The sequence below is a fragment of the Schistocerca americana genome, chromosome 5 (assembly GCF_021461395.2).
Source record: "Schistocerca americana isolate TAMUIC-IGC-003095 chromosome 5, iqSchAmer2.1, whole genome shotgun sequence".
Lineage (NCBI taxonomy): Eukaryota > Metazoa > Arthropoda > Insecta > Orthoptera > Acrididae > Schistocerca > Schistocerca americana.
The window spans coordinates 227992171-228006080 of NC_060123.1; the positions used below are offsets into that span (position 1 = coordinate 227992171).

Sequence of the window (13910 nt, forward strand, 5' to 3'; positions counted from 1 at the left end):
CCACTTGAGTTTGCTAAACATCTCTGTAACGCTATCACGCTTACCAAATATCCCTGTGACGAAACGCGCCGCTCTTCTTTGGATCTTCTCTATCTCCTCCGCCAACCCGATCCGGCACGGATCCCACACTGATGAGCAATACTCAAGTATAGGTCGAACGAGTGTTTTGTAAGCCAGCTCCTTTGTTGGTGGACAACATTTTCTCAGGACTCTCCCAATGAATCTCAACCTGGCACCCGCCTTACCAAAAATTAATTTTATATGATCATTCCACTTCTAATAGTTCCGTACGCATACTCCCAGATATTTTACAGAAGTAACTGCTACCAGTGTTTGTTCCGCTATCATATAATCATACAATAAAGGATCCTTCTTTCTATGTATTCGCAATACATTAGATTTATGTATGTTAAGGGTCAGTTGCCACTCCCTGCACCAAGTGCCTATCCGCTGCAGATCTTCCTGCATTTCGCTACATTTTTCTAATGCTGCAACTTCTCTGTATACTACAGCATCATCCGCGAAAAGCCGCATGGGACTTCCGACACTATCTATTAGGTCATTTATATATATTGTGAAAAGCAATGGTCCCATAACACTCCCCTGTGGCACGCCAGAGGTTACCTTAACGTCTGTAGACATCTCTCCATTGATAACAACACCCTGTGTTCTGTTTGCTAAAAACTCTTCAATCCAGCCACACAGCTATTCTGATATTCCGTAGGCTCTTACTTTGTTTATCAGATACAGTGCGGAACTGTATCGAACGCCTTCCGGAAGTCAAGGAAAATGGCATCTACCTGGGAGCCTGTATCTAATATTTTCTGGGTCTCATGAACAAATAAAGCCAGTTGGGTCTCACACGATCGCTGTTTCCGGAATCCATGTTGATTCCTACAGAGTAGATTCTGGGTTTCCAGAAATGACATGATACGCTAACAAAAAACATATTCTAAAATTCTACAACAGATCGATGCCAGAGATACAGGCCTATAGTTTTGGGCATCTGCTAGACGACCCTTCTTGAAAACTGGGACTACCTGCGCTCTTTTCCAATCATTTGGAACCTTCCATTCCTCTAGAGACTTGCGGTACACGGCTGTCAGAGGGGGCAAGTTCTTTCGCGTACTCTGTGTAGACGTGCTATCAGCTGTTATGTTTTGATTGCAGCCACTGGCGCTGGTGGGGTCCCTGCTGGTGGCGGTGAGCGGCGGCGCCCTCTACATGATGTGGCGGTACCGAGAGGACGTCGAGGAACCTCCTGATCTCCAGCTCGGCGCCGACCGCAACCGAGCCGTCTCTGTCGTCATCTGACAGCTGCCTGCCTGCGCACTACTTCTGCCCCTCTCAGCTACCTGGTGTTCAGCACGCAGATATCTCGAGGATTCGAACGAATGCTGTGGACAATGTACACTATGATTCTTGCAGGACAGTCTGCGACCCCATACAGTTACAACAGTGTTGTTTGTTTGCGTTCTTCACTATATTGCACGATGTATCAAATAAGTTCACTACTTTGAAATGAACCGTTTGGTGGTCTTTTCATAATGTACAAAAGGGCCAGTCGATCCGTGTGGGCGATTGGGACGAATAGGAATAGTTGACCGAAAAGTCTTCTCTTAGGATGCAAAGAATTTAAACAATTTTGTTGCGTGTCAGCTGTACGCGGCTCAACTCAGTCACGAAATTCGTAAGTTCCATGTTGATATAGAAGTCCAGTGGCTCCAAGAGATAACATTATATACACTCGCCTACAAATTAGAAATAAAAGGTAAAGCGAAGACGTGGCGACGTGCATGCCCTTGAGCTGCACGTTGATGAAGGAGATCTTTGACGACTGACAACTCCCAATGGCTGATTCACAGAGTGACACCCCAGAATCGAAATCTGTTTTGCCTGCGGCCGTGTAGCGATCTTACCACGTGAAACTGCGTGTATGAGCCGACACTTGTCGCTACGGTTTGGATTCTTTATTACCAATGGCTTCCCAGAGTAGCTGCATTTTCCGTAAACCGCCCCATCCTCTCCATTCTGTCTTGAAATGGTCACACCTATAAACGTCAAGTCTATGTCAGATACGGTATGTTCCACTTCATCATACGAGATCCTGTAGCAACCTGGTATCACTGTCAAAATGGATCTACACGCCATAAACCAAAATATAGCATTATACTAGGCATTCAAGCACTCCGTCTTAAGGCCACAAGTGACCCATCGGGACCATCCGACCGCCGTGTCATCCTCAGTGGAGGATGCGGATAGGAGGAGCGTGTGACCAGCACACCGCTCTCCTGGTCGTTATGATGGTTTCCTTGGACTGGAGCCGCTACTATTCGGTCGAGTAGCTCCTCAATTGGCATCACGAGGCTGAGTGCACCCCGAAAAATGGCAACATCGCGTGGCGGCCCGGATGGTCACCCACCCAATGGCCGGCCACGCCCGACAGCTCTTAAGTTCGGTGAGCTGACGTGAACAGGTGTATCCACTGCGGCAAGGCCGTTGCCTGTTATACTAGGGCGTTCTGAAAAATAATGCCCCCGAATTTTTTGTGAGAAAACTCTCAAAGGTTTTTAAGTAAAACGAACATTATTAACATTCTGCATCTTTATTCTTCATGTTTACACATTTATTTCTCAACATAGTCAGCCTGGCGACGAACACATTTCTCCCCACGAGAGACCAGTTTGTCAATACCGTCACTGTAGAATGTTTGACTTTGTTGACAGAGCCACGACCTCATCTTCGCTTGCAGCGCTTCCCCACTATCAAAGTGACGTCCTCGAAGGCGTTGTTGAAGTCTTGCAAACAAATTAAAATAGGATGGGGCCAAGTCGGCTGTATGGAGGATGATCGATAACAGTGAATCCAAGGCGTCGGCTTGTTGCAGAAGTAGCAGCGCTCTGGTCTGATATTGTCTTGCTGAAGGGGAGGGTGGTCCATGCGTGGACGAACTCTCCGAATTCGAAAACCGATTACAGCACACTGTTTCTCACGCGCTGACGTAGTTTCGTTACACACCGCCATGTTGCACGCTACAATTCAGAGCCCTCTAGCGGCAGAAGGTTGCAAATATATAGACGGGAAGAATAAAGTTGTTCAATGTTAAAAACGTTTGTTTTATTTAATAATCTTTGAGTTTTCACATAAAAATTTCCGGGGCGTTACTTTTCAACAAGCCCTCGTATACCGAATGGCGGGCGTGTGGATTTGCGAAGATTTTCGGAAATACGATATGACTTTAATGTGTGCATCCATGTTTCTGGAACCACTGTAGGTACTAATCATTCTGGCGAAATTTACTTTTTAAAATGTTTCCTTGCCGGTCCTTATCTTCCCGTCACCGATTCTCCCATCATAGAAGGATTCTTAAAGATATCGTACCATAGTCAATATTGCTAAGTACTAATTTAAGGCCAAGAAACACCTTTATTCGAGTTAAATGTTACATCGATCTGTGTATCAAGGACTAAGTATATGAACTGAGCTGATCTGTGTTAACAGCAGGTTCCTTTCGTACGCCTACCACAATGCAGTTGTGTAGAGGATATGTCAGCACGTGAACAATTTTGTTCATGCAAATTACGAAAGCCAGTTGGTTTACAATTATTTTTTCCACAAAAAATAAGTTCTGCCAAATATTCTCCGCAGTATATTGATCATGTATTCCGCGGAGAAAGATTTCACATTAACACTAGACGAGTCAAGTAATGACATGCACGTCTAAATTAATTTTTAATAATTAGCCCATAACCTCTCACAACCTTTCCATGAATCATCTTTCTCATTGAATTTAATCTCAAAGGAGAGATTCTTTTGTAAATAAAACACTTCTGGAGACATTTGTGTAAATGTTCTGTAAAATCCGTACTCATCTGTCAATATGTATTTATTATGTTTCAAATATATGTCTTTTATCAAATGTATTGTGTTATGGAAGTTTTTGAATTCTCTTCTTTCAGTTAGTCGTCAGTTATATACTACGAAGAACCACGCAAAAAATCAGGAATTCTAACTTGTGGTAAAGTAAAGGTGTGCATTCCTGCTGACGACTACGCCAGGATGAGGGAAAATTAAGGTTTAACGGTCCCGTCTACATCGAGGTCATTAGGGACAGAGCAGTAGCTCAGATTGTCTTAAGTATGGAAAAGGAAATAGGCCATGGTCTTCCAAAGGAACCATCCCAGCGTTGCATCGTGCGATTTAGGGAAATTACGGAAACCTAAATCTGGTGGACCAAACGTGGATTTGAACCGTCGTCTTTCTGGATGCCAGTCCACTGCGCTAACCACTGTCTCACCTCGCCCTGTGACGACATCGGAGATCCTTTATGGACGAGTAGGACCACATACGTCGTATATGAATCTCATTTTTGTTTGCTTCTGGAGAAATGATGGAGGGGAGCGTAGTTTGACCACTGCAGTGCCTCATTGGGAGGTGGCTGTCTCTGTGACTGCGAGCAGACAAGGCGAGAGACAGTAGTAAGTGGAATCTGAAGAGGTTCAACCAGGCGTCCGAAAGCTGGTGTTCCATGAACAGATAGTTAAGTTGAGCTTAGGCGTAAGCCAAGATGTTTGCTAGCGTGTAGACCGGTGTTACATGGTAGCTTAAAGGTGTCCACATTCGTAACTGCCAGCTTCAAACGCGTGCTTGTGCTAGCTTATTTGAGCGTCTGTGTGGGAATTATGTGTAAGCATTGTAACGATACAAGTGGCTAGAGGTTTGAATGCTTTTCGAGTAAGCAGACTTGCGTAGAACTGGATACAGACCAATGAGTTATTATCGCGAGGTCGCAGCGCGATTTTGAACCAATGGTACCAATTACCACTTTTTCGCAGCAATCTTGCCGATCAACGCGAGGCAGCAGCGTTGTGGAAGGATTGGGCACCGCACACAATTCACGATCCTAGCAGCAGCTGCCATCGGCCTTCTGTGGACATATTCTGTTTCAGGGCGGATTTCTTTACTGAAGGGATGAAAAATATCTTGAAATACTGGACAGCTCTTGCACCACGGTGAAGAGCCCCATTAATGAGATTGTAGCCCTTGCCCACTCGTCACTTTCAAAAGTTACCACCTTCCTTACCTCTATCCTCTTTCCATGTATCTCACTTCGGTCATTAACCATTTTATTTACTATTTAAGTTATTACGTGGGGGCTTACCTAGTGGTTGTAGGGGGGCTGTTATTGTTTATTTAGGCTGTAATTTATTACGCTTTTAACTATCCTTATTGCTGTGGTTTAACAACGAATGAGGACAGCCTTTTCCTTATTGCTGTAATTTACTATCCTCATCACTACAATTTATTACGAAACATGGCTGCCACAACCAAACATGGCTGCCCAAGATAAGTTAGCCACTATTGTAACAGTGGACATAACCCGGTGCAAATAGAGCAGGAAATTAAAAGATACAAGTAAGATAGCTTGCGTACTGCGTAATCTACATCTTTAGGAACGTTTTTGGTTGGTTTAAATGGCTCTGAGGACTATGGGACTTAACATCTGAGGTCACCAGTCCCCTAGAACTACTTACACCTAACTAACCTAAGGACATCACACACATCCATGCCCGAGGCAGGATTCGAACCTGCGACCGTAGCAGTCGCGCGGTTCCGGACTGAAGCGCCTAGAACCGCTCGGCCACAACGGCCGGCTGAATGTTTTTGGGTTCTTCCAGATATGTATGTGGTAATATTACGGTAATAACACACCACTGCTGCAGAAGCAGTGGGAACTTAGAACAGTTCAAGTAAGAGTTTGACAGCTGTATGATACACGGTCTGTTTATTAGAAACATTTAGGAACACATTTCTGAGCCCCTCCAACAACGTGTGTATCAGTATTACACTAATAACTCCTTGTTCTAGGTTTCACAACTGCCGCAACTTCCCCGAACATGAGTGGAGCAGTATTTAATTATCACTGATCACGCGAGGGACTCGAGAGCAGATGCGCATTGTGCAGCCAAGAGCTCGCTGGCTACACATGCATTCCAACTATGCGGTGCGAGGGCAGGCGTCTGCTACAACGCGCAGGCACCATTACCTTAGAAAGCCATCTGGAGACCACCCTGTCAGTGAGTATGTAGACCGCTGTCACAACGAGAAAATAAACTGCTAAAACTATACAGAAAATTCACAGTCGCACGAAATTTCCTATCACATTCCCAGAAAATCCGTGAAGTGCAAGTAGGTCTCGCATACGAGGTTTCCTTACAAAGTTACTTATGTACACAGATCCTGGGAACCGAGGACCTCTACGATTTTTGCCTGTTATCGAATCGATACAGGAAAGATATACGTCTACCCACTCCTGAGAAAAAAGGTTCTTACCAGAACGACAGACAGACAGTCGGATAACAAACGATGTATACATGAAGATGGTATCTGTTCTTTCGGACATGTCCGAAAGAACAAATACCATCGGTGACCATGCAGCTCGTTGGAATGAAATGACAATGAAATGAATACTCCTAGCTGCACACAGGCGTTGATATAAGTCAACAGGGACAGATGGAAGTGTGTGCCCGAACCGGGACTCGAACGCGGGATCTCTTGCTTGCATGGCAACCGCTCTATCCATCTTTTTTTTCCATTTTGTTCGATATACAGGGTGATTCAAAAAGAATACCACAACTTTAGGAATTTAAAACTCTGCAACGACAAAAGGCAGAGCTAAGCACTATCTGTCGGCGAATTAAGGGAGCTATAAAGTTTCATTTAGTTGTACATTTGTTCGCTTGAGGCGCTGTTGACAAGGCGTCAGCGTCAGTTGATGCTAAGATGGCGACCGCTCAACAGAAAGCTTTTTGTGTTATTGAGTACGGCAGAAGTAAATCGACGACAGTTGTTCAGCGTGCATTTAGAACGAAGTATGGTGTTAAACCTCCTGATAGGTGGTGTATTAAACGTTGGTATAAACAGTTTACAGAGAATGGGTGTTTGTGCAAAGGGAAAAGTTCTGGACGGCCGAGAACGAGTGATGAAAATGTAGCACGCATCCAGCAAGCATTTGTTCGCAGCCCAGGAAAATCGACTCGCAGAGCTAGCAGAGAGCTGCAAATTCCACAATCAACTGTATGGAGAGTCCTACCAAAAAGGTTAGTTATGAAACCTGAACGTCAACTACCCGAGGCGATGGATCGGCCGCCAGGCAGCCCGTGACAGAGCACTTCATCACTGGCCTCCAAGAAGCCCTGATCTTACCCCCTGCTATTTTTTCTTATGGGGGTATGTTAAGGATATGGTGTTTCGGCCACCTCTCCCAGCCACCATTGATGATTTGAAACGAGAAATAACAGCAGCTATCCAAACTGTTACGCCTGATACGCTACAGAGAGTGTGGAACGAGTTGGAGTATCGGGTTGATATTGCTCGAGTGTCTGGAGGGGGCCATTTTGAACATCTCTGAACTTGTTTTTGAGTGAAAAAAAACCTTTTTACATACTCTTTGTAATGATGTATAACAGAAGGTTATATTATGTTTCTTTCATTAAATACACATTTTTAAAGTTGTGGTATTCTTTTTGAATCACCCTGTAGTTCGTTGCATTTGGTCTGGGCGGACGTCACCAGACATCCGTTCAAGTTGATCGTTGATTCTTTGACTCAAGTTTTTTTTATAACCATTTGAGCCACCGAGGACACAGAGGATAGCGCGACTGCAGGGACTTATCTCTGGCACGCCTCCCGTGAGACCCATATTCCCAACTTATTGTCCCGCACTATATTCATAGTGCCCTTGCCCATTATACTCATTACGCGCGGATTTTTGCCGATTCCCGTAAGAGTTCGGGCACTGTTTGTGCATCCGCACAGAAGAAGACGATGGTCAAATGGCCGGTGAGCCTGAACTATATATATATATATATATATACATAGTATCTGTTCTTTCGGACATGTCCGAAAGAACAGATACCATCGGTGACCATGTAGCTCGTTCGAACGAAATTACAGCGACTTATATCAACGCCTGTATGCAGCTAGGAGTATTCATTTCACTGTAATTTCAAAACAAAACAATTTTTTTCGTGTGAAATAATTACAAATTAATAATTCTCGGACTTTTTTCCGTTACTTGTTCTGTGAAACATTGATACTTGCCAATTTTCTTGATTCTAGTTCAACGGGAAGTGCTCTATAAATTTCGACGAGTGAGCTTGCGAATATAAAATATGTGACTTAAATGCCCATATCTTTTGATTGCACTGACTCAGAAGCTTCAATTTTTTACTCTTCCAAGGGCTCGTAGACCATAATATGCGACATAAATGCGTCTATCTGTTCCTAAGAAAAAAGTGTTGTTAACAGTCGGACAGGCAGATGGACGACAAAGTAGAGGTATAAGGGTTCCGTTGTGAACGATTGAGGTACAGAACGCATGGTAGTCAGTAGCACTTACCACTCAGCTACAGAGACAGATGCACCCTGACAGGCACGCTATAATAAACTATGTCTATGAACGCCAGTGCTTCTAGAGTGACTTGCAAAAACTTATTCATTCTACAGAGGCTATAGCTCAGAAACATGTAGTAACAAAATGATGGTATGTACAACTCATATACAGGGTGGAGAAAACTTGTGTTACGAAATTTTCGCCCTGGATAGCTGATGCCAGTAGGAACCAAAATTACTAATGTTGCGTAGGTCGACAAGGCACCATTTTTAAACTACGGAAACTTGGAGCCGCGCACTCCGATTGGCCGCGGGATTGCCCTGTTGCCGGATACTCTGGACAACGCATGGCCGCGAATGCTTTGTCTGCTGGCGAATTCGATGTATCCATGATGAGGGGCGTTTGTACGTGTGAACCGCCAACCAAACCGCTGCCCGTCAACCGATGAACGGCAACAGGGCAATCCCACGACCAATCAGCTCGCGTGGCGCCAAGTTTCTGTAGTTTGTGCGTTGTCGACCTACACAATATTAGCAATTTTGGTTCCTACTGGCATCAGCTATCCAGGGTTAAAATTTCGTGAGACAATTTTTCTCCACACTGTAAAACTGGAACCCAGGATAACAATAATAACCAAACAAGCATGTAACATATGCTTTCCAACAATTAGGAACTAAACAAATGTGAGGGAGGAGTAATACATGCCTCGGATTCCACTATCACTCATACATGTCTGTCCCACACAGTAATCGTTGAGTGACTGCCGAAGTGGCTGGGATGGTGCACTCATTACAAAAGGCATCCTGTGTGGAGTTTTGGGTCATACGGGGAATGGCTATAAAATAACGGAGCAACTAGTGTAAAACATTTTACTTCAAAATCATAAATACGTAGTTATTGTCAACCTTAATATACTCCACTCCTCTGCCCTTACAACGCTCCATACGAGTTTTCCATTGATGGAAACAGTATTGGAAGCATTATTTTATTCATGGCTGTGATTTTTACCAACTGTAGTATTTCTTTTTTCAGAATAAATTTCAGTCATTAGTTGCAAAAAATTTCATTACGCATTACCAGTCTCGACAAATTAATTTGTTAGCTTCAGAAGCCTACAAAATTAGGGATACTATATATCTTCAGACTTTAGGTATACAAAGTAAAGTATGAAAAGTATATTACAGAAATTTACTTAGATTAGCAGATAGTCAATATCTTCTTCATAGAAGGGTAATGCCATGGTATGTTCAGAAATTGATGAATTGTATGTTATTATTTTAAACACTGTTTGATAACTTACAATAGCTGAATCACATATATGTATCTGCTGTGCTAGCAGCAAGGAAGATATATAAAAGCATGTATAAAAATATAACCAAGACATAAAGAACTTCTATATAATACATTTAAAAAAAGACACTGTTTTGACTGCATATTATCTTTTATAAAATGTGAAAATTATTCTACCCCTTTCTAATATTAGAATTATGTGTCACATTTCTTCGAATGAATTGTATATAAATTCCTTATGTGACTTGTTTATATTTTTACATACGCTTTTATATATGTTCCTTGCTGCTAGTACAACAGATTGATATATGTGATTCAGTTACTTTAATTTGTCAAACAGTGTTTAAAATAATCACATACAATGTGCCAATTTCTGAACATAGCATGGCATTATCCTTCTATGAAGCAGATATTGACTGTCTACTAAACTAAGTAAGTTTCTGTAACAATATTATAGAAGGAAAGTCGGTACTCACCATATAGTGGAGATGCTGAGTCGCAATAATAGGCACAACAAAAAGATTCACACAATTATAGCTTTCGTCCATTAAGGCCTTTTTTTTCCTAAGTAAGTTTCTGTAATATACAGGGTGTTTCAAAATGAATATACGGGTTTGAAGGCTTTCTAGCACTTATTACATTTAACTTACATTACTTACTTTATTACATTTAATTTACAATTATAAATAATACATTAAATGAAAGAGCAACTATAACAGTCTTTCTTAAAAGTGTTCACTGTGAGCACCATCGTCACACATCGAGGCGATAGGCGAGTTTTTCCGAAACCTTGATCACTATGTCTATAGTAACTGTTTCAACAGTGCTGTTTCTGAAGTCAAATAGATCACTTGGTAGCGGAGACATATACACATCATCCTTTATGACTCCCCAAAGGCAAAAATCGCAAGGGGTCAGATCGCGTGTGATCACGAAGATCATATGAAACTAGCTCTGTCATCCCGCGCCTTGCGGCCAATCCAGCGGTCGGGTATAACGTCTTTAACCAGTCGCGTGCTGAGTTATGCCAGTGGGATGGCACACCATTTTGTTGCTGAGAAACACCAGTTACAGCTGCTTCGCCGAAAAAGTCGAGAGCAGTCTCGTTGCAACTGCGCCATCTCATGGCGATTTGCTTACCCCAGATACACACATTACGTGTGTTCACCACTGAAGACGACACGATCCAGAAAATCTTAATCTCATGCAGCAAAATTTAGTTTGCAAAACTGGCACGTAAACCGTAGTATGTAGGCTTTAGAGCTTGTAACAACTGCGAACGACAAGGACCAACTGATTTCTTGGGACTACGTGTGATAGACTGGCACTCGTTCCAGGTGGTTTTCATTTATTCTTGGTCGTTCATACTCTTCCCTTTGCGCACGGGTATATGTTTGAGTTGCTCTTTCATTTGATGTATTATTTATAATTATAGTTTGAATGTAATGAATGGAAATGAGCGTGTGGCGTCATTGGCCGTGAGGTCCCTTATGGGGCAGGTCTGGCCGCCTTGGTGCAGGTCTTATTACATTCGACGCCACATTGGGCGACCTGCGCGCCGGATGGGGATGAAGTGATGATGAAGACAACATAACATCCAGTCCCTGAGCGGAGAAAATCCCCGATCCATCCGGGAATCGAACCCGGGCCCGTAGGACGGCAATCCGTCACGCTGACCACTTTTTTTTTTTTTTTTTTTTTTTTTTTTTTTTTTTTTTTTTTTTTTTTTTAAATCTCATTTTGTTCGCTCTCGTTCGTTGCATCTGCTCGGGGCGGACGTCGTAAGACATCCGTTTATGTTCGTTGTTGATCGATTAACTCAGTTTTTTTTTTTATTACAGAGGGCACGTAACCCTCTGACCGAACACGCTGAGCTACCGTGCCGGCAGTCAGCTATCGGAGCGGACAATGTAATAAATGCTACCAAGCCTTAAAACCCATATGTTCATTTTACCTGTACTTTTTATACTTGACATAGATGTATACCCAAGGTCTGACGATTTATTATATCCTAATTTTGTAGTCTTCCGAAGCTGACAAATTAATTTGTCGAAACTGGTAAAGATAATAAAATTTACTTGCAACTGATGACTGACATTTATTCCGAAAAAAAAGGTGCTTGAAGTCTTTCTGCCGGCCGGGTTGGCCGAGCGGCTCTAGGCGCTACAGTCTGGAACCGCGCGACAGCTACGGTCGCAGGTTCGAATCCTGCCTGGGGCATGGATGTGTGTGATGTCCTTAGGTTAGTTAGGCTTAAGTAGTTCTAAGTTCTAGGGGACTGATGACCTCATAAGCTAAGTCCGATAGTGCTCAGAGCCATTTGAATTTTTTTGAAGTCTTTCTCTGTGAACTCCTTGATGACGAGTACCATTTTTTCTTTCACTACTTCAACGGACTGAAATCTCGTTCTTTTTAATGCAAATTTAACCTTGAGAAATAGATAAAAGTGACATGTTACTAGGTCAGGCTAATGAGGTGGGTGGTTTAATACTAGGAAGCTGTACTTCGCTAAAAGCCTCTTAACAGACAATGCAATATGAAACGGTGGGTCGTCTTGACGCAGAACCCATGATTTGTTCTTGCACAACTCGGGTAGTTTTGTTTTTTTCTTATTTTCTCACGGAGATGAGCAAGAACCTCAGGGTGGTAATGCTGATAAATAGTTTGACCTTCAGAACCCAAGTGAAGATGCATAGTTGCGTGAACATCGTAAAAAAGACCATTACCATTTTGAATCTTCATTTGCTATTTCGAGGTTTTTTCGCCTATCGGTAAAGTTGGCCTTTCCAGTGTATGTATTGGCGATCACTTTTTCTTTCATAAGTGAAAAACCAAGATACGTCACATATTATCACTCTTTCCAAAAAATTAGGATCATTTCCAATGGTATTCCAAGTGTCAGCGCAACATTTTCAATAGCTTCTTTTTGCTTGATTATGAGAATTTTCGGCACCAGTTTCACACACACTTTTCTCACGTTAAATTGGTTATTTAATTTTTACGTTAGGCATTTCTTGTCAATTCCTACAGTTTCAGAAATCGATCAAATACTCAGCCGACGGTCAGATCGAATGAGATTACCTATTTCTTCGATATTCTCGAGCGTTTTTGAAGTTGAAGGGTGTCCCGGGCGTGAATCATATTCAGCGTCTTCCCAGCCATCTCAGAAACCCTTGAACCACTCAAAAACTCGCGTACGTGATAAACACCCTACGCCATGCACAACTTTTAGTGAAAGAGAGGCTTCAGTAGCAGTTTTTTCAAGTTTCACTGAAACTTCGCACAGTTCGTTTCTTTATTATTACACTTATCATTTTTCCAGTAAAACAAAATAACAGCTGCGTAACGCAGACGTAGGCCACGGCCACACTAATTCGTTTGTCTACACCAGAGACGCCGCATTCGACTGAGAACTTCGACCATAAATATAATAGACTGGCCCTTCAAATGGTTCAAATGGCTCTGAGCACTATGGGACTCAACTGCTGAGGTCATTAGTCCCCTAGAACTTAGAACTAGTTAAACCTAACTAACCTAAGGACATCACAAACATCCATGCCCGAGGCAGGATTCGAACCTGCGACCGTAGCGGTCTTGCGGTTCCAGACTGCAGCGCCTTTAACCGCACGGCCACTTCGGCCGGCAGACTGGCCCTAACGTCATTTTCGTGCCTCCAACATCTCTGGGCTGAAGTCACGTGAATGTTGGCGAAACATGGTTGTTTCGTGTTGCGCTTATGGCTGTGCTCAGCGTTTTTTCGGGGGAAATGGCATTACATTTCACGTGTAACTGTTTCTATGATACTGCAGATGCGTTATTGAAATCTGCTGAAGTGACTTCTATATTTTTTTCTTTACACTTGAAATAGAGTATCACGTAAACTACGGTAAGTGTTGACAGTAATGCCTGTAAAGTCAGACTCATATTACATTTTGGAAAGTATCTATGATAATTCGGTTACAGAAGTAAGTATAACTGTTTATCGTTCCTACTCATAGTTTCCCTAAGGATGAAAAACGAAGGCAGCTTTGGATACAGGCCCTGAAACGGAACAACTTTAAGCCATCTGCACATACGGGCCTTTTCTCAAAGCACTGCGAGAAGTGTTTTCATAGGTTAGTTATTATTTACAATGTATATTTATATTTACAGTGTCTGTCAGTTTTAATCCTGATGTTTTTATAGGGCTAAGACTCGAAGGAATTGGCTAATTTTTCGGAGCATA

At 42.7% G+C, this 13910-nt stretch overlaps 1 protein-coding gene across 1 annotated transcript in view; it reads left to right on the forward strand.

The window, feature by feature from the left end:
• The window catches only part of LOC124616279, a 150339-nt gene extending 148022 nt beyond the window's left edge, over positions 1-2317 (forward strand). Inside the window, exon 4 of the mRNA XM_047144581.1 lies at positions 1171-2317. Coding sequence (XP_047000537.1) covers positions 1171-1314 — 144 coding nt within the window. The 3' untranslated portion in view covers positions 1315-2317. The remainder of the gene's footprint in view (positions 1-1170) is intronic.
• Positions 2318-13910: the final 11593 nt, after the last annotated feature.